Below are 25,494 nucleotides of genomic sequence, written 5' to 3' on the forward strand. Positions count from 1 at the left end.
CAACCACATGTGGGCACGAACACTGTCGTTAAAATACACTGACAACTCCAGACCGCCACAGCGGGCGCGCCAGCGAACATTATTGCCAGATCCATCCTCCTCCAGTGCAGTGCTAGATCGAGTGACAGAAAGACAGACACCGGCCGTGCAGTGCCGGTGGCGGCAAGTCGCGACGGCCATGGAGTTCCTTCTGGACAGCATCCCCATGGTGTCGCTGGCCGCCGCGGTCGCCGTACTGTACGCGCGCGTGTCGTCGTCGCTCCTCCGCCCCGGCCTCCCGCGCCTCGTCGCGCTGCTCCCGCTCTTCCCGTTCCTCGCCGCCGCGCCCCTGGCCTTGACTTCCTCCGCCATCGTCCGGGGAACCGCCGCCTTCTTCCTCACCTGGCTCTGCGCGTTCAAGCTCGCCCTCCTCGCCGCCGGCCGCGGGCCGCTCGACCCCGCGCTCCCCGTGCTGCCATTCGTCTTCACCTCCCTGCTCCCCGTCAAGCTCCGGCCCTCCGGCGCCGGAGCGCCCAAAGCCAAGCCGTTGCCGTCGCTCCTCTCTTGCGCGGCCAAGGTCGCCGTCATAGCCGCCATCCTCCGCCTCTACCAGTACAACGCTCGGCTGCACCCCTACGCGCGCCGGGCAGTGTACGGCGTCCACATATACTGCTTCCTCGACCTCTTCTTCCCCTGCATCGCGGCGGCCGCCGGCGCGCTCGGCATGGAGACGGAGCCGCAGTTCGACCGCCCGTACCTGGCCTCCTCCCTACGCGACTTCTGGGGCCGCCGGTGGAACCTCATGGTCTCCGCCGTCCTCCGGCCGTCGGTGTACGACCCCGTGCGCGCGCGCGCCGGGAGCCCCGCCGGCGTGCTGGCCACCTTCCTGGTGTCCGGGCTGATGCACGAGGGCATGGTGTACTACCTCAGCCTCCGGCGCCCGGACGGCGGGATGACCGCCTTCTTCCTGCTCCACGGCGCTTGCTGCGTCGCCGAGGGGTGGTGCGCGCGGCGGTGGGCGGCGAGGGGGTGGCCGTCGCCGCCGCGTGCCGTGGCGACGGTGATTGTGGTGGTGTTCGTCGCGGGCACGGCGTTCTGGCTTTTCTTCCCGCCGCTGTGCAAGGACGGAGGCGAGGAGAAGCTGCTCGAGGAGTGGGCTGCCGTGGCGGCCTTCTTCCTCGACGCCGGCAGAAAGATTAATGGCATTGTACGTTCAACGGACTAACTAGTAGGAGTAGTCGTTCTAAAAAAAAAAACTAGTAGGAGTAGGAAGGAAAATAAATTTCAGATTTATTGGGACTCTAACCAAGTAACCAAACATGATTGCATTGTCTTGTTTACCATGTTAAAGTCTGAGAGATGAAATGTACACTCTCAAAAGTTTCACAAGTGAGAAAAATGTAAAGCACCGAGGACCTCCATCATTCTCCATAATAATATGAACTGTGCACCATTCCACACCTACAGCCCGCCAAATTAATGCAGAAAGAATAAACATCGCCAGCTCTGATGATTCCCAGCCAAAAACAAGTCATGATTCACCAACCTTGGGAGTCGTCCTCAAACTGAGATTGTACTTTTACAGTGCCGAGTTTGCCAAAAGAAAGTTCAGGCTGCGTTGTTTGGCTACTCAGTATTTTTGAAGTTTTAAGAGAATACCATGGTTTTTGGAGAACGGAGCTGCTAAAAATCAGTCGACTGAGACTTCGACTGCCCAGCCGTTCGATCTCTGGTTGCTTGTAGATTCGCGCTGGGGCGCTTTGTCCCTTGTTTCGGCCTGTCTAAGGCGCGGACCGGCCCGTTTACAGTTATTTTTCGTCGAACCGCGGTGGGTTGGGCAAGTGTTCGAGTGGGCTTTATTGTCCTTTTTTTTTTGCTTTTTCTGTTTTTTGGGGCCGCAAGGAGGGGATGGGGAGGCGGACACCCGTGTTAATTCCACTTCGTCTCTTTCCATTCCCCAGTCCCAAATCTGAAGAACTCCGCACGGGAAGAAGAGACGCCGAGCTCCAAGGCCGCCGAGCTCCAAGGCTTCTCCAACGAACAGATTGACTTGTTACTGCATGCCCAACGAGAGAGAATGGCTGACGCTGCTTGTGGAGTAAGTTTCCCCTACCTTCTTTTTCCATCTGTTTTTGTTTGTTTGTTGGTGCTACACTGTAGATCTGAGGGGGGTTGGGTCGTTTTTTTGTTTGTATTAAGTGTAGATAAATAGCTTCAATCATATAATCGGCTCCAGGATTTTAGCCATTTTTTCCGTGTCATTTTTCTTCAAGCTGTGGCATGTAGGGGGTGTCCCCTTTTCTGTGTGTGATTTTTATCTTCAAATCTTTGAGAAACCTTTTGCGAATCAGTAGGATGTCGATATCATTTCTCTGGAGAAACAAGAGGACGATTCCTGAACCTATCATTTAGCAGTGGCATGTTTTCTTTTTCAGATTTTTCTTTGCTGAAACCCTATTAATCAGTACCATGTTGCATATCTATTTCTCTGGAATCAAAGATAAATGATTCACTGAACTTATCTCTGTAGCAGTGGCATGTTTATTTGTTTGTATCAAGTTTTTGATTAGTAGTTTCAAGCAGAGAATCTCCCTAGAGTTAATTTTTTTAGATTTTCATTTGTGCGTTCATGCATAATAGTGTCTCTCGCTGACCGCGTCGATCGGCATGTCGCCGTGGTGATTGAGGATGAAACCGGTTCTTTGCTTGTAGCTAGATTCACTTACCATGATAAATAAAACTATGTTTCTGTGGCACCTCTCTTCAATTCAGTTTGTTTTTTGCGTTCCCCTTTGTGTCTGAAGCTGCTTCAAGAGAGCATTCAGTCACGTTTCCCTTGTCGATCGACAATGTCCCTGGCTGAGGGTGAGTGAGTTATTCCTTGTCCTAGAATAAATACATAGAGCATCTAGTGAAGAACCGATCCTGATTTTGGGAGTGATTAAGGAATGAAATGGTTCCTTTGCTTCTAGCTAGATTCAGTCAAGTTCTGAAAATGAATTTCCCATTCTGTAACTTCCATCCTTGTTCAGATTGTTTTTGCGCTCTTCTCCCTGAAACTGTTTTGACGCGGCTGTGGCAAGGAAACAGATTAGCACTAGTTACAGTCGGATAAAATGAGCCTACTAAGTAGCAAAGGAGGGTTAGGCGTCGAGTCCCGGTAGCACGCAGTGCTCCCTCTGTAGAGATAGGAGCATGTTTTTAGGCTTCCTATGTTTGACTTTCTTTTGTTAATATATAACCTTTGTTAGCCATTATTTTTTTCTTTCTACATCTAGTCTAGAGTATGTTGTGGTTGGTTTTGTTTTCTTTTAAAGTATGTTTGTAGTAGCCATTTCATTTGGCCTGAATGTATATAGGCTTTTTTTGCAGCAGAAGGATCTGCTGCACTAGTAGTGATTCAGAACCCGGATTTGTTTTGTTCTTACTCTGTGTGTGTGTCATAAGTGGAAAAGTGAGAGAGAGAATGAATGTTTGATATCCTGGAATTTAGTTTTAGGGGTCTCAAACTGAATGCACGGGGTCTGTGTTTCGGTATTCAGCCCACAATTAGGCAAATTTCTGTACGTGCTAGTTACTCATTGTGCAAGCTAGTGCTCCACTTGTTTTGATTCTGTCTAATGCATGATTCAGACTCGAGATTGACTTATGACTGTACGAGAGAATGATTTTATATCCAATTCATGATGGAGGGCATGTTTATTTGTTCTGTCAGATTTTTTTCCTGAAACTCTATTAATCAGTAGCATGTTCGAATCTCTCTTTTGTGGGATCAAAAGAGAATGATTAATAAAACTATGTTTCTAGCAACAACATGTTTTTCAGTTTTTTTCTGAAACCCTATGAATCGGCATGATGTTCATTTTTTTGTATATGAATCAAGATAAATGATTACTGAATGCATCACTAGAAGTTGACTGTCTTTTTTTCCATGTGTTCCACACATTTTTTGTTTTAATATGGTCTTTTGATAGATTCATCTTTTTTTTTATCTCCACAACCCAATGTAAATATATCTTTTCGTCATCAACGTCGACGCCAATGATAACTCATCATTACCCCGAAATCCTTTTTTTTCGGAAGCATACAAGTATCTGACTGAAATCATTAGCTGAATATGTATGCCTCTCACTAGCACAAATTTATGTTTGGCGCCTTTTTCTATATACACAAGAGATGGTTTGCAGAATTTGTCTGAGCCCTTGCAACCGCTAGAGCAAGGGAAGCGGCATCAGCATGTACCTCTGGAAGGAGTTCAAAAACACATGGGTAAATCCGCAGCCTCTGTTTCTTTTTTATTTGTATTTTTTCATTTTCTGATCTTTATTTTTTAGTTTATACTCATCATCACAGAATATATTGTTGAAGGTTGACCGCAACTGCATGCCTACACACCCGACTGCAACTCACATTTGTTTTGTAAGTGGGCGGTGGGAGAGTGTTGGGAGTTGCATGTCCCATACTAGACTTGCAACTGCAAGTGTTGCCCTCGACTCCAACTGCATGTCTCCTTCCGGACAGCAACTGGCACTGTGTTTTTGTAGGAGAGGCCGGGGGGGGGGGGGGGGGGGTTGCACGCTCGACAGTAGGCTTGCAACTGCAATTGCTGCCCGCGACCGCAACTACATGCCTACACACCCGACTGCAACTGCATGTCCAACACCCGAATGCAACTGCCATTTGTTTTATAAGTGGGTTGTGGGAGAGGAGTGGGAGTTGCATGTTCGATAGTATGCTTGCAACTGGAAGTGTCACCTTCATCTGCAACTACATGTCTCCTTCCCGACTACAACTAGCCTTGTGATTTTGTCGGGGGGTGGGGGGGGGGGGGGTTGCATGTGTGACAGTAGGCTTGCAACTGTAAGTGTCGCCCTCGACCCGCAACTATATGCCTACACACTCGATAACAACTTCATGCCCACACACCCGAATGCAACAGACTTTTTTTGTAAGTGGGCGGCGAGAGAGGGTTGGGAGTTGCATGTCCCACACAAGACTTGCAATTGCAAGTGTCGCCCTCGACTCTAACTACATGTCTCCTTCCTGACGGCAACTGGCCTTGTGTTTTTGTCGGAGAGGGGGGAAGTTGCACGTCCGGCAGTAGGCTTGCAACTGCAAGTGCCGCCCTCGACCGCAACTGCATGCCTACACACCCGACTGCAATTGCATGCCCACACACTCGAATGCTACTCACATTTGTTTTGTAAGTGGGCGGTGGGAGAGTGTTGGGAGTTGCATGCCCCATACGAGACTTGCAACTTCAAGTGTTGCCCTCGACTCCAACTGCATGTCTCCTCCCCGACAGCAACTGGCCCTGTGTTTTTGTCGGAGAGGTCGGGGGGGGGGGGGTAGTTGCACGTCCGACAGTAGGCTTGCAACTGCAAGTGCCACCCTCGTCTGCAACTACATGCCTACACACCCGACGGCAACTGCATGCCCAACACCCGAATGCAACTAACATTTGTTTTGTAAGTGGGTTGTGGGAGAGGGGTGGGAGTTGCATGTTCAACAATTGGCTTGCAACTTCAAGTGTCACCCTCCAACTACATGTCTCCTTCCCGACTACAACTGGCCTTGTGTTTTTGTCAAGGGGGGTGGAGGATGGGGGAGTTGCATGTGTGACAGTAGGCTTGCAACTGCAAGTGTCTCCCTCGACCCGCAACTACATGCCTACACACTCGACGGCAACTTCATGCCCACACACCTGAATCAAACTCACATTGTTTTGTAAATGGGTGCTGGGAGAGGGGGGAGTCGCATGTCAAACAGTAGGCTTGCAATTGCAAGCATCACCCTTGACTGCAACTGTATGTCTCCCTCCCGACTGCAACTAGCCTTGTGTTTTTTGTCGGAGAGGAGGGGGCAGCTGCATGTGCGATAGTAGGCTTGCAACTGCATGTGTCGCCCTCGCCCGCAATTGCATACCCACCCACTCGACTGCAACTGACCTTGTGTGTTTTGTAAGGGGGGCAGTTGCGTGTCCAATTTTAGGCTTGCAACTGCAAGTGTCGACTGCAACTACATGCCTACACACTCGACTGCAACAGCATGCCCACACACGCGAATGCAACTGACATTTGGGCGGCAGGAGAGGGGTGGGAGTTGCATGTTCGATACTAGAGTTCGAACTGCAAGTGTCACCCATGACTGCAGCTGGATGTCTCCTTCCCGACTGCAACTCGCCTGGTGTTTTTGTCGGAGGGGGCGCAGTTGTATGTCCGACACTAGGCTTATAACTGGAAGTGTCGCCCCCGACTGCAATTGACCTCTTTTTTTATCGGCGGCGAGAGGGGTGTAGTTGCATGTCCGGCAGTAGGCTTGCAACTGCAAGTGTTGGCCCAGACTGCAATTAACGTTTTTTGTTTTTGTCAGTGTGCGGCGAGAGAGCGGCGAGAGAAGGTGATGTGTAGTTGCATGTCTGACACCTGGCTTGCAACTACAAGTGTTGCTCTGGACTACAACTGCATGTCTAGCAAACGACTGCAACTGACATTTTGTTTTGTTAGTGTGTGGCGGGAGAGGAGCGAGATGGGGTGATAGGTAGTTGCATGTCCAACATTAGGCTTACAACTGCAAGTGTCGCGCCCTGGCTGGAACTGACATTTTTGTTTTGTCAGTGGATAGCGGGAGAGGGTGATGGGCAGTTCCATGCCCGACACTAGGCTTGTAAGTGTCGCTCCCGTCCGCAGCCACATGTTTGACACTAGGCTCGGAATTACAAGTGTCGCGCTCTACTGCAAATTGCTAGTGTTTGTCCTCGACTGCAAATGCATGCCCCCATGGGACCCGCAACTAACTTTATGTTTTTTGTCAAAGGGCGGCGGAGGGGAAGATTTCAACCAGATTCGTTTGCTTTTGTTATTTTTTTAAATCAAATACAAAGTACCAACTTATTTTTTCCATGCACATAAACCCGATACAAAGCTAAGCTTCTTTATCTAAGAAATTAGAAGTAACATCAATTGTTTTGTATATTTTTCTTTTTCTGAAGTCTATGGAATGTGGCCCCAGGCTCAACATCTTCTAGAGGTCTCCCCACAGTACTCTTCAAATTCAGGGAGAGGGAGAGAGGAAGGGAGGGAGGTAGCGGGAGAGGGAGAGGGAGAGAGGGAGAGAGAGGGGCACACGGCGGAAGTCGCTGGCGACATGATGCTTGGCCACGCCGGCATGCCTCCAGGCTCCTTGAGCCCAAATCAACCCCATTGCACATGTCCACGAGTCCAAATCGAGCTGCGGTTCTCAATTCACTACTAGGAAAAGGCTTACTAATGGCGCACCTAATTTGGCCATTAATGGCGCATTAGTGGTGCGCCATTAGTAGCACGCCATTAGTATATTTTACTAATGGCGCACCACTGGTGCGCCATTAGTATCACCCCAGATGTGCCATTAGTATATACAACAGTGCGCCATTAGTATGCCTCCCAGGGGGCCATCTATACCCAGGTGCTTTGGCATACTAATGGCGCACAACAACAGGATGCGCCATTAGTAACTTCGGCATACTAATGGCGCACTGTTTAGTGATGCGCCATTAGTATCCTTTGGCATACTAATGGCGCACTATGATGTGATGCGCCATTAGTATGAATATTAGTTTTTTATTTATTTTTTTCTGTTTTTTGCACAGGTTACAAAATGTATAATTGGACAAAATATAGACAGCACACATCAACAACAGATTCATCGAATACAATAGAAGATTAGTCTCTGAATACAATTCATCATTTTAGTCTCCGAATACAATTCATCATATTAGTCTCCGAATTGAAAAGACCGAACAAAGATAGAACATTATATTACAAGTCTCGAGACCGCGAGTTTGTCTTCACATTACAAGTCGATATCGATCATCTAAACTACCATCACATAGAAGAGAGCTGCGGTCATCACGATGAGCATCATCACGATGAAACTCGTCTTCATCCGGTTCCTCCAACGCTCCCTCACCTCTCACGCTAGATAGCGGTCGTATCTAGATTCGGCCTCGGCCCTAGTGGCGTACCCTTTGTAACTGTTACCGCTGAATCGGTGAACCTGTCTCCGACACTCCTCCCAGTCGTCGTAGACTCCGGGAACCTTACCCTTGTACACGACATACCACGGCATCGCTATGCAGTAGCCAAACGAAACGTTAGTACCAATTCACAGACAATACATAAGCAATATATAAGTATGCAACAGAACGATCGAAAGAGAAAAGCAAGACATTAATAGCATCGATTACATCTAAGTTGAACGACTCTCGAAACCAAAGAGACATACTACAAGTTCATTAAAGTTTAATTACAACATGAGCCAATCGATGTTTCAGAACTAGACACAGCATCACTGCTTTCGACTCGACTCAAGGGACCAGAGCGTGGATGAAGCCGCCCTCTATCGTGGGAGTCATGAAACAACGGGCGTTGTCAGCCTGCATTTGTAGGATTGTGTCGATGTCACTGTTGGACGGTTGATTTTCTGAGGTAGAACTGCCCCGAGGTACGAAGGACATCTTGATGGATGATTTTCGCAAACTCCGACTGGATACGAAAGAATTCTTGTCTGATGTCCGCGTCCTGGATTGCCCCCAAGCTTGCGGCCCAATCTTTGAGATTATTTGGTAGGAGAAGGTGATTATGGTCCCGCACGATCGCCCGCATGTGATGGATGGCGTAGTAGGCATCCTTCTGACCACCAGGCGGCTGCTTGACGCAGCAGAACGTCGTATTGTGGGAGAACACGTGCTTGCCGTACTTACGAATAGGCCTGGTGAAGGTGCCTCCAGATTTGACGTAGCCGGGGAGAACATCATCAAGAACCTTCTTGACATTTGTGTAGTCTACGTTCGACTGACGGTCTGGGTCGAAATACGTGGCCATGGAATATTTGGGGCTTAGGAGGATGAGCGTGCAATGTGTGTCACTGCAGAAAACACGGAATGTTAAAAGAAAAACGATCGAAATCTAAGAATTCATATGTTACGGGGCGGTTGAGGGGAGGACTTACTCGGGAAAGTAAGGCACGAGGAAGTTATCCTTATCTTGGTTTGCCAGAATGACGCCTTCGATGTAAGAACTCGCGACTTGCCGGTCCCCAGCGCTGCCCAAGATCTTGGCACGCATGTAGAATGGGTCGACTATCACGATGTCCGGGGTCTTGTCGCGAATGATCCGCATCTCCATACTCAGCGAAAATAGCCGAACGAAGGTGTAGTGCAGCGGATGAAGGTTCAACATAGCGTGGATGTCATCAAACCGCAGGACGATCGTACCCCCGATGGAGTTATCCACAAAGCCCTTGCCCTCTGGCACCTTGGCCGCGAAAACCGGGTATGCCACATCCTTCTCTCGAAGACGCCGCTTCTTCAAAGAAAGAACACTGTCATGCAGACTCCGCATAGCACCGGTTGCAGCATCGAGCATATTTCTCGGTAGCATCGGCCTACCCGCCACATGCACCCTCCTCGAGATATCCGCAGTTGAAGGTGGTCGGAGGGGACAAGGAGGAGGTCGGAGCGGCGCGGCGGTGGCGCGGACGAGGAGGAGGGCGAGGACGAGGACGACGGGGCGGCGGCGTCGGGAGAGGAGAGGGGAAGGGGATCGAGGGCGATGTCGAGGGGCGAGGAGGAGGTCGGGGCAGCGGCGTCGGGAGAGGAGAGGGGAAGGGGCAGCGGCGTCGGGGCGTCGAGGCGGAGACGAGGACGACGGGGCGGCATCGAGGCGGCGGGGCAGCGGCGTCGGGAGAGGAGAGGGGAAGGGGATCGAGGGCGAGGGCGAGGGAGAGAGAGGGGATAGGTTTGGGCCGGGGATAGGAGAGGGGAAGGGGATCGAGGGCGAGGGCACAATACTAATGGCGCACCACCCCTCGGTGCGCCATAAGTACATCCATACTAATGGCGCACCTCACCCTGGTGCACCATTAGTATTTTTTTTATTTCTGCTCGAGCCAACAGGTTATCTTCCACCTGACCTGATCCACACCAAGTTCCCTCTACTAGCTCGACTGGTCAGCAGCCAGTTCTCACACCAGGAGGTCCTGGGTTTGATTCCCAGGCTCCACAATTTTTTTTATGCATTTAAAATGTTGTTTGATATTTATTTGTGTTTAAATATGTTCAAACTTGTTTAAATCATAACAGTAATATTTTTTTATAAGACAGTAATAATTTTTTTAAAAATATCATCAAACAGTAATGCCGGTGGAGCGGGGGAGGGTGCGCGGGGTGCGGGGGGCCGGTGGACCGGGGGGTGCTCGGCGGCGAGGGGGACCGGATCTGGCGAGGTGGGATAGCGATCGAGATGGAGGGGGATCGAGATCGAGTGTCCATGAAATTTAAAAATATTCATGATAGTTCAAAAAGTGCCCATGAAATACAATCGAGAAATGAAGGCTACGATTTTAATACAATCGATCTTAGCTAGCTATCTGTTCACAATCTTCTTGCCCTTCTTTTTCGCAAATGGAGTTCTTCTGTGGAACGGACGTCCTTTAGGTAGGGTGGTCCTGCTTCTTCTTGTGGTGTATGCTGCTACTTCATCATCGTCGTCATGTTCGATTCTCGGGTCGCCGTACTTGTCGAAGTCTTGCTCATTGGCTACTCCATCCATTCCGATGATCTTCCTTTTGCCTCTCCTCACGACAACACGACTGGGCTTTGACGGGTCGGTAATGAAGAAGCATTGGTCCACTTGGGAAGCCAGTACCCATGGCTCATTTTCCGCGGTGACGTTTGCGCCTGCGGTCTTGGATTTGGCTTCGGGTATAACCATGGTGGTGAAATACCGGTCTTCTTTTAGGACGCTCTTGGCCCATCTGACACGGAACATCGGGACCTTCTCTCCAGCGTAGCTCAGCTCCCAGATCTCCTCGGTCCTTCCGTAGTATCTGTCCTTGTCGTTACCGGTGTAGGATTCCATCGTTACCCCGGAGTTCTGATAACCATCGCTCTTCATGTCCTTGGCCTCGGTGTAGAATGTGTAGCCGTTGATATCGTACGCCTCATAGGTCATCAGGTTGTGCTCGGCGCCCTGTGACAAGGCGAATATGAGTTGTTCTTCCGCGGAAGAATCCTCATGTAAAGGGTACGACAGAAGCTTTTGCTTGAACCAACGCGTGAAACATGAGTTGTGCTCTTTGGGTATATCTCCGTCCGTCCTCTGTTGGCCTCGGTCATTGTACGTCTTCTTAATAAAGGTTTTGTGCTCTACCACCCAAGGATCGACCACGTCTATGTGTTGTAGCGCGACTAGGTTTGCTCTTTCAAAGTCGGCGAGTCGACCCTCGAAGTCGACATGCATTTCGCGGCGACCCTCACGGTGACCCCATCCAGCGAGCCTGCCGAGGTGCCTGTTGACGGGCAAACCAACGGGGTTCTCGATGCCTAGATAATTCGTGCAGTAGGAGATGCACTCTTCGGTCAGAAAGCCCCTGGCTATGCTTCCCTCTGGACGTGACATGTTGCGAACATATCCTTTGATGACACCATTCATCCTTTCGAACGGCATCATGCTGTGCAGGAACGTCGGCCCGAGTTGGATGATATCGTCCACGATATGGACCAGCAGATGCACCATAACGTCAAAGAATGCGGGCGGGAAGTACATCTCAAGCTCGCATAGTATCACCACGATCTCTTCCTGTAGCCTTCTGAGTTGCCTCACGCCAACAGACTTCCGAGAGATGACGTCGAAAAAGTTGCATAGGCCAAATAGCGTTTCACGGACGTGCGCGTCCATGATCCCACGGATTGCAACTGGAAGTATCTGCGTCATCAGCACATGACAGTCGTGAGACTTCATCCCGCTGAACTTCAGCTTCGCTAGGTCTAGGTATCTGCTTATCTTCCCCGCGTAACCGTAAGGAAGTTTTACTCCTACGAGGCAGGTGAAAAACTGCTCGATCTCCTCCTGACTTAGAGTGAAGCACGCGGGAGGGTAGTCATTTCCGGTCTTCTTGGCCTTTTTGCCTTTGCGACGACTTTCCGTGTCCTGCTTCGCCTCATCATCATCATCATCATCATCATATATAGCGTGAAGCTCCTGCCTGATGCCCATTGATTTCAAGTCTGCCCTTGCTTTCGGCCCATCTTTGGTCCTCTCTGGCATGTTGAGCAGGGTACCAAGCAGACTCTCGCACACGTTCTTCGTGATATGCATGACATCAAGGCTGTGAGGCACACGGTGGATCTTCCAGTACGGCAAGTCCCAGAAAACAGACCTCGTTTTCCATACCTTCAGCAGCGGCTCTGGCGCCTTTCGCTTCTTTCCCGGCTCTGGCGCCTTTTGCTTCTTTCCCGGCAGTGGGCAGTCTTTCCAATTTTTCAACAGCTCGTCTATTTCCTCGCCGCTCCTCGTACGCGGGCGTCCTCGGGGTTCGGTTTCACCATCGAATAGATCCTTGCGTTTTCTCCACGGGTCATCGTCGCGAAGCCACCTTCGATGTCCCATGAACACGGTTTTCGAAGACCCGGGATCTCTATCTAGCTGGCGATACGTTGTGTCATCCATGCACCTGACGCATCCAGAAAATCCGTGGACCACCTGCCCTGCGAGATATCCGTAACCGAGATAGTCGTGCACCGTCGTGAGCAGCGCGGCTCTCATAGGGAAATATTCTTTCTCTGCGGCGTCCCACGTATTGGCTGGCGTTTTCCACAGCGTGTCAAGCTCCTCTTTCAGCAGCCCCAGATACAGATTGATGTCGTTCCCTGGTTGTTTCGGTCCTTCAATTAGCATACTCATGTGAATGTACTTCCTCTTCATGCACAACCGGGGGGGAAGGTTGTACATCCACACAAACACAGGCCAGGTGCTATGTGTGCTTCTCTGGCTGCCAAACGGATTGACTCCATCGGTGCTCGCGCCCAGCACGATGTTCCTACGATCGTTCCCAAATTCTAGGTCTTCGAAGTTCAACGCTTTCCACTCGCTCGCATCCTTAGGGTGACTCAGCATCTTGTCTTTTTTATCTATCTCCGGATCATTTGCGTCATCTTCTCGCTTCTTCTCCTCCCTATCCGCGTGCCAACGCAGGAGCTTTGCTACCTTAGGGTCCGCGAAATACCGCTGCAGATGAGGAGTGATCGGAAAGTACCACACCACTTTTCGAGGAGCTTTCTTCCTCTTCTTGTATCGAGTGACGCCGCACACCGGACATATGGTAGACTCCGTGTGCTCGTCCCGATAAATGATGCAATTGTTCATGCACACATGGTATTTCACGTGCGGTAAATACAGAGGACACACGATTTTCTTCGCCTCCTCGAAACTGGTCGGGCACTTGTTCCCCTTGGGAAGACGTTCGTGCCAGAATGACATGTTCTCGTCGAAGCATGCGTCGGTCATTTTGTGCTTTACCTTCATCTCCAGAGCCATGAGCGTTACTTTCAGGCGGGTATCCTCGGGCCTGCATCCTTCATACAATGGAGTAATCGCGTCTATCTCCAGTTGATCCAGCTTGGCTTTCTCTCGGGCGGCAGCTCTTGCGTTATCCGTCTGCTTGAGAAGCAGCTCTTGAATATGAGGGTCCTGCACCCAGCCCATCGATGGTCCAACGTCGTCTGCTCCGCCGGCATCATCATCTTCATGATCATGCCCGTCGTCTGCTCCGGCATCTTCCTCATCATCATGTCCTGCATCTTCTACATGATGACTGTGTACAGCATCACCGTCGTGATCATCTCCTGGGGATTCTTCGTCTTCTCGCCCGCCCGAGCCGCGGTGGTTGTCTTGCTGCCCTTCCTCATTTCTTGCCCGGCCCCCATGGACGACTTCGTAGTCATCTTCATCACCTTGCCACCGATAGCCATCCATGAAACCACGCAAGAGCAGGTGGTCCCGCACCTGCCAGGATTCCGGGTCCGCAATAAGGCTCTTCAGCTTGCATCTTCGACACGGACATCTTATCTCCGTCTCGTTCTTTTGAAGCATCTCGGCCTTCGCGGACCTCAAAAACCTATTCATGATGCCTTCGGTCATCATGCGGACCATGGTCGCCTGCGGGGTAGAGCAAAACGATATTTTAGAACCAAGAAAAATTTGGCATGACTTTCCCTAAAAATAGGACCAAAAAGAATGCTTAATGCCAAAATTCTCGCCGAAACGGAAATGAATCAACATTCCGGCAAAATATTGGCAACTATCGCATTTCAAATACCGGTACACCTCCAAACACACACATATGCAACACCACAAACATATGCAACACCACGAACATACATAGATCTAGCTAGGCCATAAAAAGTGCATGTGCACATTGTTGTAGGGAGAACAACATAAATATAGCTTCCCCCCTTACTTACCTATCAAAACAAGGTAATTTAACCACTTAAATTGAATGAATCTATGGTGGAAATGAGGTGAAAAAGAGGAGGCACCCGAGACAAGGAGGAGGTGGAGAGAATGAAGTGGGGAGAAAGTGAGTGTGGGTAGGAGAGGCTGTCCAAAATATCTTGTTGCTGCCCACTTACTAATGGCGCACCAACTCTAAATGCGCCATTAGTAATCCAGGTTACTAATGGCGCACCTTCCGGTGGTGCGCCATTAGTATGTTTGGACAGGCGCACTAGTTAAATTTTTTTTTTGATACTAATGGCGCACCCAGGGCCAGGTGCGCCATTACTAGTTACAACTAGTAATGGCGCACTGTGTCTGGATGCGCCATTAGTATGTTTGGACAGGCGCACTAGTTAAATTTTTTTTTTGATACTAATGGCGCACCCTGGGCCAGGTGCGCCATTAGTATATTTGGACAGGCGCACTAGTTAAAATTTTTTTTTTTGATACTAATGGCGCACCCTGGGCCAGGTGCGCCATTACTAGTTACAGCTAGTAATGGCGCACTGTGTCTGGATGCGCCATTAGTATGTTTGGACGGGCGCATTAATTATTATTTTTTTGATACTAATGGCGCACCCTGGGCCAGGTGCGCCATTACTAGTTACAACTAGTAATGGCGCACTGTGTCTGGATGCACCATTAGTATGTTTGGACAGGCGCACTAGTTAATTTTTTTTTGATACTAATGGCGCACCCTGGGCCAGGTGCGCCATTACTAGTTACAACTAGTAATGTGGCACTGTGTCTGGATGCGCCATTAGTATGTTTGGACAGGCGCACTAGTTAAAAAAAAAATTGATACTAATGGCGCACCCTGAGCCAGGTGCGCCATTAGTAGTTTCAACTCTAATGGCGTATCAGAGGGTGGTGCGCCATTAGTATATACTAATGGAATACTAATGACGCACCGCTTGTCTGGTGCGCCATTAGTGTCAATCCCATCTATACCCTTTTTCTAGTAGTGATTTGCTGGCTAGGGTTAGTGGTTTTGTTGCAAAATAACTTTCTAACGGGAGTTGCAAGTTTTTGAGGGGGTGATTTTGTGTTTTTGGCGCGAGTTTTGTACCTTCTGATGTGAAATGAAGGAACATTTTTTGATACGCGGGGTTGATAAGCAAGGTATATGGGATCGGGTAGGAGATTTTGTGGGGGGGTGGGGGGTCAAGTACGACACGTTTCATATGCCTGGTAGTGGTGAGTTGTATGTATTTGTAATAGCAGTAGCATCTGTTTTGAGAACCAAACCGGATTATATTTGATGCACTTGGGTTCATTGCTAAGCTGAGCAGCTAGAGACATTTTTTAGTTGGTTTGATTGTAAGCTTTTGTGCAGGTCAGTAATGTTTGATGGACTTCCACTTTGGAATTTATTTTCTCACAGCCATATTGCATGACCATGTTCAAATTTGAATTGAATTGCGGCTGCTGAAATCCATCCAAAACCTGATGCATGTAGGCATGAATTAGGATTTGAACGGCTCAATGATGATTTTGTTTAGAGTAGGTTCATGTGTGTGTGTGCGTTATATGATTTTGCTGTTCTTTTTGTCCTGTTTTTTAACACAAGCAAACACTAAAGTTTTGTGTATTCCTAAAGTAGAGTTGAGAACATGTCAGCTAAATACAGTGGATCACAACATACTCTCGGGAATATATGAGGAACCGTGAGCTTTTTTTGTGTTCAAGTTCATTTCTAACGGTTTTGTTGTCAGACTTTTTGTGAAGTTTTCAAGATTTTGCTTTTTAGTTGCACATTCTAGTTCAAATGTTTTTATCAGTTACCTTGTAATCCATCATCTTTTCAGCTGGTATGGTTGTGGTTGTTCCAGGTAAAGTTTTGCAATAATGACACCGACGATGCCCCTGTTTCGGTAGTCTGGTTTTTTAGGCTTGGCAATGCCCTGCCTAAGATAATGGATAGCAAATCGCTACTAAAAATTGACTCCAAATCCTAGACTGTCAGATGGCAGTAGATGCGTGTGCGTGTGTGTATGTGTGTTAGCCTGGATGTTCTGCAGGAAGATTCCATTTGTTGAAGGGACCTTTACAAGTCTGTGCTCTTTTGTGCACAATGTAGAGTAACTGGTGAGGTTTGTTTGTCCTATGTAACCTAATAAAAAGTTTTCTGACAACCAACATGTGGCATATTATCTGTATTATTTTAACTGCTTTTAAGTTTTGTTGTCGTGAATTCCGATATTACCTGCATTTTGTTCATGTGATATATGCTGGTGGTTCTGTTTTTTATTTTATTTTTGCGGCTAAAAACCGTTGATGAAAGGAACTAAAACTGTCTGATTTGCCAAAATTTTCAAAGTACCTTTGGTCGTCACGTCTAAGCTTGACAATGAAAGTGGCTATAATGTTCGCCCGGTTTCTAGCCTTAGTTTTCTGCCTTTTTTATGTTGTCCAGTCCCATTGTTTACAACACTAATGTCTTATATACATTTGTGAATACAGCAACACATGGGCATTGACATGGATGATGAAGGAAGGGCCATGAACACGACAGAGACAATAGAAATGCAGAACGCAGAGCCCTGAACACGACAGAGACAATGGAGAAGGCAGAGATCAGTGTCTTGAAGATCGAGAGTTAGAAGAGAGACGATATCACGTTTTGCTCTTTTGAAGAAGGTTTGTAACCTTTTTCTACATATAGTGATCTTTTTTTTTTCTTGAGTTCTAGTTGATACAGGAAATTAACTAGCTAGCATAGAAAGTTGACTAGCTACGTCCCCGTGGTGGCTCTGTACTCATTGCTAACGTTTTTAACTAGCTAATACATGAAGTTTGTTAACTATATCTAATTAATACAGGGAAGTTAACTATCAAAGTCAACTGTGTCTATGTACTCTTGTTGAAACAAGGAAGAGGTCTGAAACAACCATAAGTTGCTCTGAACAACTCCACGAACAGCGGACAACATGGTTCAGTTAGCTAGCTCTGAACATCAATTTTTTCTGAAAAAAATGTGAAACATAAAATAGTGTGATGATATGAGGCGCACAAAGTTTTGTTTGTGTGCTGTGTATGCCTCTTCTATGTACGGTCATCACTGCTTTAAAAAGGACAAACAAACAAAGCCCACACCCCAAGCCCATTATGGGGAAAAATAAGACCTAACAGGGAGGGAAATAAAACAGGCCTAATCTGGTACAGGTGACGTCAGCCGACTGAGACTTCGCGAAGTCTCAGTCGACTGAGACATAGACAAACCCTTTGGAGAAACCCCAGTTTTAAATACTTTGACGTGTTTGGTTTCGACAAATACTTTAGTTTTACAAACCGTGGTATATCTAAAACCATGGGTTTTTTTGATGTATCTAAAAAAGAGGTCTCAACCTCTTTTTTGTAAACTGAGAAACACTTGCTCGAGTCCATCTTTTTCCGGTCCTCCTCACCCATCTCTTCCGCAGCCACAAAATTAAGATTACCACCTAGGAAGCTTGACTACTCTGTCGCTGATGTCTTCAATCGTTGGCTATTGTTCTAGTGCAACAAGAAGCAGCCTGTACATTAGATAGTACTAGAGGTTCAGTCCTATCGGATGGTGCGTGTACACCTACAAAAGATTTAGCGAAGGCTTAGACCCTGGAGTAGATCGATTGATAATGAGCAAAGTTATACACAGCAGTCTAAGCTAGCTAGCTGATCGATTCCATGTGGCCAGAGATACAAGATTATTCAACAACATATCCTAGCATCTAGAGGATGTTCGCGTGCATGACAAGGCTATAGGCATGCCGCATGCACCAGCCGTTAATTAGCACAAGCTGATCACGTCGTTGTATAACTCCTTTGTTGTAGCTCAATTTGGTTCAGCTAGCTGTATCTAATATTATCCATGCAACGAGTGGTCAAAACCAAGAAACTAAGAAAAACTGCACTTGCCAAACATCTCTATAGTTTTGCTTAAACTGAGAAAAACTGCGGTTTTTAGAAACCGAAGTATTCATTGCCCACATATTGGAATACCGAGATTTTCAATTACCATGGTTTTGGAAAAACTGTGTTGCCAAACTAGGCCACGTGTTAAAAGAGCTTTAAACCATAGACCGCCCTGCTATTCACGAAGACAAACTTCCTTTCATCTCATTAGATGGTAACTCTTGCAAAAGGAAATGAGAAAAATTCACTACAGGACCTATTACTGGTGCTGGTGTCCACTTTAGTCTCTGTGGTTACAAATACCCGAAATACAGTCACCAAACTTGCACTAGCGGATCATCTACGGTCCATTATACGGTTTGGTCTACGTACATGCTGATCTGGCCCGAGTCAACCGCTGCCAAGTGTGCTTTGACGGCCATATCTGCCAGGCCGCTTGAATATGCACGCACGCAAGGTTTTTTTTTTTGCAAAGTTGCCAGTTATTAAAAAATCTGCCGAACCAGTGGCCGTGCCGTCGCCGTTGGCCTCGCTTGCTTCGTCGTCCCGCTCACCATCACCTGGTGGTGTTCCACCTCCCGCCGACCTTCGCGTCTCGTCGCTCATCACCGAGCTCGCCGTCCGCCTCTCGGTCTCCTCCTTTCTCGTCATCGCCGACGCGCTCCCCGAGCTCGACCTCCTCAAATCTGAGATCTTTCTAATCACGCTCACCACGTCCCTCATCACCGTTCTCACCTCCTGGTTCCTCCGAGCCTGCTTTGCCGCGGCGTTCCTCATCACGGAGGCCAAGTCGTCGGCATTCACGGCCAAGATCCTCGCCTCCTTCATCGCCTTCATGGCACGCCCTGCCGGACGCTACATCGCGTACAACCGCACCCTGGCTGGTGACCTCCTCCCGGAAATGGCCTTCCCCCGTGACTGTGGGCTGCAGCCCACCATCTTGCCGGCGACGCATCGGGCCACGAATAGCTCCAGCGCGCGCCATTTCTCCTCGTGGACGCCCAGCTCCAAGAAGTCTGTGCGGTAGCCGGCGAGCGTCATATACACGGGGAGGAAGAGCGCAATGAAGAAGGGATCGAGCCGCTCCGTCATGGTGGCACCGATCGGCGCCGCCGCCGCCGGGGAACCGCTCCGTCCATTCCGACCATTGAAGGCGTTGGTGTCGCCGGACCACCAGTAGAACCCGGAGAGGAGCAGGTCTGTCTGCGGCGGATACGACTAGCACGCCACCGCCGTAGATTAGCTCACTGAGTAGTAGGGCTCCGGCGAGACGCCACTGTCTACGGCGGTGGTCACTCACGACCGTGAATGTGATTGAAAATTCTAATTGGATTTGTTCTGTCGTTTGATCTTAATTACCGAGTAGTAGGGCGCCGACGAGATGACGCCGACGGGTTGTTCGGCACTGGTGGGAGGCAGGGAGTACATGGCCGCCTGGAAGAGCTGGGTGGCGCCGGTGCCGACCACGAGGTGGTAGCCATCATCGACCCCGACGTTGCCGCCGAGGCGATGGACGCGGCGGACCTCGTGCTCGAACTCCAGGTGGAGGAACCAGCAGAGGCTCTGATCACCACCGTCGCCTGCTCCCCGACACCCCCCCGGAACGCCTCGTACATGGTCGGGTCGCCGCTGCACGCAGAACCAAAGCCGGCAGTAAGGTGAAACACGTTGTCAGATTGAAAATACCTTACGTAATCGCGTACTGCTATAAAACACAGAACGCGAACACGCACAGCTCGAGGTTAATGACGGTGTCCTGCGCGATGGCCGGCTCCGGCGGCGCCGCTGACATGCCACCGTACATTCGGACCCTCGCATCACATACCTTACTTCTCACGCGACGCGTCACCCATTTCTTGGGCTGCTGGTGACCGTGGCCGGTGGTTTTATGTCCGGCAGGGCATGCGACAGCGACTGTTGGCACGAACATGCACACACGCACGCGGACGGCGGGATGAGAAGAGGTGGATGCCCGGCGGGTGACCTCATCTCGACGAAGGAACCCTCCGAGCTGGAGGCACGCCCGCATGGCATTCCTGAACTCGGTGTCTATGGCGTGGGCGAGCGCGGAATCGATGCTGGCCTTGGCCACCATGGCGTTCACCGCCGTCAGCAGCAGCATGGTCCTGCGCGACGCGATCACCGTCCCGCTCCTCGGCGACGAGGTACAGTCCCAACTCGATGTCCCCGGACACGGCGAGAACAACCCTCTTTTATCTAGCGGGAAGCGTACCACGACGGCTTCATCGGGGAAGCGTGCGACGGAGTCGCCGGAGACGCGAACCTGTTGCTCTCTGGGTTGGGGGAGGGTGGCGGTGCGCTCACGCTTCCCGTCGAACTCCACCTCCACAAATGCGTTGCAGGACGCCGCGCCATCCTTGGCGGATAGCTCCGCCGTGTCCGCGACTTCCACAACCAGCTTCATCGTGCCGGCGATCTAGCTCGGCAACCAGCAGCAGCCCGAGGTACGCCGACCTCCAGCAGCCAGCGCAGCCCCACTCCGTCGGCCTCGACCTGTAGCTCTGGCACAAGGCGCATGGCGCGTCGTCGCTGCCGTTCCCGTGCTTTGCAAAAGACCCCCAACGGCGACGGCGTGGCCATTGGTTCGGCGGAGCAGGCTCATGTCTGGACGGGAGGTAGAGCAGAGGAAGAGCTGGTCTGTTGACCAAGCGGAGGTAACAAGGGGAGGAGAGAGCGAGGGGATTGCGTCGTTTTTGCAGAAGACCCCTGGTTCCCTGCATATTCGAGCGGCTGAGACGATGTGGCAGTCAAAGCACACTTGGCAGCGGTTGACTCGGGCCAGATCAGCATGTACGTAGACCAAACCGTATAACGGACCGGTGACCCCCTAATGCAAGTTTGGTGACTGTATTTCGGGTATTTGTAACCACAGGGACTAAAGTGGGCACCAGCGCAAGTAATAGGCCCTGTAGTGAATTTTTCTCAAAAGAAATCATGGGCTCTCAAGAAATCCAACCATCTTACATCCGCACCAGTGATAGTTAGCATGTGTTTGGTAGGGTGCATGAGGGTAAATTTACTACTCAATCCATTTTTGGTTTATTGGTAGCCTGCACGGGACCACCTCGAGCTTAGCCCAAATACCCTCGTAGCATGCACGAAAAGGGAACACGCCAATAGCCGTTCGCTGGTCAGCATGCACGAGTGATGCGAGCGACGACGTATTTCAAAATATGTTCAGAAATTCAAAATTTGTTTAAATTATAAAAAATGTTCAGAATTTCACAAAAAATGTTCAAAAAAAACAGTCAAAAAGTATTCAGATTTTCAAAACTGTTCGGAATTTCCAAAAAAATCTAAAAATGTTCAGCATTTCAAATTTTGAATAAATTTCCACAAAAGATTCAAATTTTATTTAAATTTTAGAAAAATGTGCAGATTTTCAAAAAATATATATTTAAAAAACCAGAATTTCTCAAAATTTATTGAAAGTTTCAGAAAATGTTCAGAATTCCAAAATGATTAAAATTAGAAAATATTCAATATTTTTGTTCACATTTTTAAAATTTTGTTCACCATTTTATTTATTTTGGGAATTCACAATTGTTCAGCATGTGTAAACAGATACATGCTACCAAACAAAGTGTCAACTCAGCATGTCTCAACACCGCTATCAGACAACAACAAATGCAAGTTCTTTTCTAGGTTGAGAATGCTACCAAACACACCCTTAAGCACCATTCTACCCCAGAGGGCAGCATCTTCTTACCTCCTCAGCACCCCAGTCTCTTTTCAAGTTCATATTTTCAACAGGCTTACTCACATTCATACACAAGAACAAATTGGAAATATATCTGCTGAGACAAAGCTTCCATAAAGCAACAAATGATAGCATAGTTTACAACAGACCAGGAAAGCAGATTATTAAAGCATAGTTTACAAATATTTCTGCTGTGTAAATCGTCGCCATTCACCAGTATTTGCTAGCCCTCCGTCTCTTTACCTATTACAGTTTGAGTACAACACGCCGTCCAAATGCATGGCAAAATACGAATGCGACAGTGGCCCAAAATGCCAAGACGAATGAAATGGCACCGACCACGTAAAGGATCGGGTCAGAATCATCAGCCACACTTCTTGCAACACCATTTGGTGCCATGGGACCTGAACTTGAAGTGCATGATCTAAGGTTGTTGTTCCCTTTGTAACTGTCCATATCGAATGTGCTGAACTGACCGCTGGCTGGTAGACACCCCGATAAATTGTTGTATGCCACAGAAAACACCTCTAGGGATGATAGCCGAGTTAACTGCCATGGCACTGATCCGCTCAGCCTGTTTTCTGATAGGTCTAAGCTCTCAATCTCGCTCAAGTTTGCGAAGGTTGCAGGGATAGAGCCAGTAAAGAAATTGTTCGACAAGTTGAGAGACTTGATGTGGCTCAAATTCCCCATCTCCATCGGAATCTCTCCTGACAGCATGTTTGCAGATAAGTCAATGCCAGACATCGACATGAAGAAGTTCTGTCCGTATGTGTATGGGTTCCCTTTAGTGGTAAATGTGAAGCCTTGGAGTTCGTAATCACTGTTATATAAGAAGCCCATATCATCGAACACACCAAAGTTCCCTCCAAAAGAGTTATGGTTGATACTGGGCCAGTAAAATGTATAAGCTTCAACAAATGGGATGCCACCAATACACCGTGGTACATAACCCGAGAGTTTGTTATGAGAGATGTCAATTATACTCAAGTATTGGAGACGACAGAGATTTGATGAGATCTGTCCCTCAAACTTATTTCTTCCTAACAACAGTAGACTGATTTCAGAAAGATATCGTATCCAGTCAAGGTTGCCTGCGAACTGATTCCGGCTTAGATCCAAAGCTGTAATGAAGGAGCTGTTGAAAAATGCATTTGGAGAGCCTGACAGTGAATTCCCAGATATATTCAGAAACCGGAGTGGTAATGTACTGCTGCAGTGTGGTATAAGCCCTAGAAAATAGTTATCCGATAGATCTAACATCTGAAGACTTGTTAATTCACAAATTTCTGGATGAATGTCACCGGTTAAACTATTTCTAGCTAGGCTCAAAGCTGCCAGTGAAGTAAGATTCCATAATGAAATGTCCAGTGCTCCTGACATATGGTTATCATGTAAATCCATGATTTGGACATTACCAGACAGATTTCTAGGTAGAGCCCCTTCAAATTTGTTGTTGTCTAGGTATATTTCTGCCGCAACTGACAGGTTACTAACCCCATTGAGTATTACACCCCCGAGGTTATTGTTTGAAAGCTTCAATACATTCAAAGCAGAACAATCAGTGAACAAGCAAGATGGTACCTCTCCTGTAAATTTATTATTTGACAGATCCATAAGTCCAATGCTGCCAATGTTGCACAATGAAGATGGCACAACTCCAGATATATTATTATGAGAAACATCGAGAATCCACAGTTCGGGAAACATGGAACTGATATTGGCTGGCAGCTGTCCTTCAATATGGTTCAGAGATACGTTCACTAGTTGAAGATTAGTTTGGTTTTGCCAAATGGGGTATAATGATCCAACTAAGAAGTTGTTTGAAAGATCCAGGTAAACTAGTGCCGCTTCATTTGTGAACAGAAAATTGGGCATGCTTCCAGGCAAATTATTGTTGGACAAATCAAGAAACTGCAGATGATGCTGTGTGCGTAGGAAATGTGGCTCTGTAATCATGCTCTTATCAAGGTTACACGAAGAAAGCATTAGTGTTCTCAATTTAAATTTAGGTGCCCAACCATGCATTTTCGCTAGAACAACCAAATCAGTATTTCTTGACAGATCTATCTGTTTGAGCTCGGCACAGTTTCTTAGCCAGAAGAAATCAAATTTACCACTTAGCTTGTTTCCGGATAACCGGATAGTTTGAAGCAACGAGGAACAATTCCAAGATGAGTTTATAGGTATATGTCCTTCAAAAAGGTTTTCTGAAAGATCCAGGTACTCAAGGCATGGAAGGGCAAATAAGGATGCTGGGAGGCTACCATTCAATCGATTGGATCCCAAATGCAATTCTCGCAGGTTCTGGAGATTTTCTAAACCTGCCATGTATACATTATTTATAGCAAGTAAAATTTAATTGCACCAAACTGAAAAGGGATGTTCAATCTATTCGTTTCAGTACCTATATTCTGAAGAGCCCCACTCATGTTATTTTCCTTGAGATTTATGGCCTCCAGAGAAACCAAGTTGCTGAGAGATTCTGGGATATTCCCTATGAAACTGTTGTCACTGAGGTTGAGATACTTGAGCTTGCTCAATCCTTGTAGACCTGAGGAATTGCTCGATTCAGAATAAAATTTTGCAATCAAACTTATTGGAAGGATACTACTATAGAGTTGCATGCATGCAACAGAAGTCACATACCGTCGAAATTTTGTAAGCAAGCGAAATTTGCCGAGAAATCTAGCAGCTGAAGCTCCCGGAAAGAAGAAAAGATTGTCAAGTTGAGGTTCCAGCATGCAACTTCCGTAAATTTGATTGACATGGAACCATCACTATTACGGGTAGGGATTTCCTGGTAGAGATAGGAAAGATCGAGACGCAATATTCGTCGTGTGATGTTGTCGCAAGTGATCTTTTTCCACGAGCAGCAGTCATCACCGTGTCCCCACGAAGTGGGAACCTCGGAGTGTGCGCTCATGAACCAAGAGCTAATATCCATGAGGGCCGCCCTTTCCTCCATGAAGCAGCCTGAAGAACTCGGAAGCATGGAGTGAACTACGCACAGGACCAGGAGCAAGCATCCCCATGGCAAGAAGCGGCCCATTTGAAGGAGAAAAGCTTCTACTATATCTTTGTGTTCTAGGGTGTGGGCTTGAGAGCAAGCTCTCTGCTCCTTTATACACCTGCTATACGAAATACAATACACTTGCTTGGTAAACAAAGTTGTGGTCCATGGTAGGAGGTATGCTTGGACAGCAACTTTACCTGTGGCCAAGGGCACTGTGTTGACTCACCGAGTAACATTTTGTTCAAGTCTCCTTTGGTGGGTAGCCATAGACATCAAATTGATGACAAAACATGGACCATGGATGCCAGCCAATAGGGTCAGAAACGCGCTATTTTGGAATTGAACGCTCTGGGTTGTCAGTCATGAAAAGAAAAGTTGCTAATGTGAAGGTTTCTTCGTCAGTAGGATATACTAGGTGCTGAATGCATGAGCGTGGCTAACTTACTGTGTGTACAAAATAATTCAGACAGCACGGTAATAACGATCTTAGCAAGGTGGTGATAGAGAGGTGGAAGTGGCATACCTGCTAAGCAAGCCCCCTCTTACTCAGTCCGCTGTGGACTTTC

At 48.2% G+C, this 25,494-nt stretch overlaps 2 protein-coding genes and 1 long non-coding RNA gene across 3 annotated transcripts; 2 read left to right on the plus strand and 1 right to left on the minus strand.

Moving 5' to 3' along the window:
- On the plus strand, window positions 1-1,378 carry LOC109733911 (probable long-chain-alcohol O-fatty-acyltransferase 4). The gene has a single exon (XM_020293147.3). It carries the CDS (start codon window positions 8-10, stop codon window positions 1,202-1,204), a length of 1,197 nt encoding a protein of 398 aa, XP_020148736.2. The 5' UTR covers window positions 1-7; the 3' UTR covers window positions 1,205-1,378.
- A 399-nt stretch (window positions 1,379-1,777) lies between these two features.
- LOC120974877 (uncharacterized) lies at window positions 1,778-17,148 on the plus strand. The gene is made up of 2 exons (XR_005770295.3): window positions 1,778-2,077; window positions 16,761-17,148. It is a non-coding gene; the product is annotated as an uncharacterized lncRNA (long non-coding RNA).
- A 4,859-nt stretch (window positions 17,149-22,007) lies between these two features.
- Window positions 22,008-25,132, minus strand: LOC109759030 (uncharacterized). Its single transcript, XM_020317874.4, has 3 exons — window positions 24,562-25,132; window positions 24,320-24,466; window positions 22,008-24,236 (listed from the first exon to the last, which is right to left on the minus strand). The coding sequence occupies exons 1-3, from the start codon at window positions 24,962-24,964 to the stop codon at window positions 22,159-22,161; spliced, it is 2,628 nt and encodes an 875-aa protein (XP_020173463.1). The 5' UTR covers window positions 24,965-25,132; the 3' UTR covers window positions 22,008-22,158.
- Window positions 25,133-25,494: the final 362 nt, after the last annotated feature.

This window comes from Aegilops tauschii, chromosome 2 (genome assembly GCF_002575655.3).
Source record: "Aegilops tauschii subsp. strangulata cultivar AL8/78 chromosome 2, Aet v6.0, whole genome shotgun sequence".
NCBI classification, from domain to species: Eukaryota; Viridiplantae; Streptophyta; class Magnoliopsida; order Poales; family Poaceae; genus Aegilops; species Aegilops tauschii.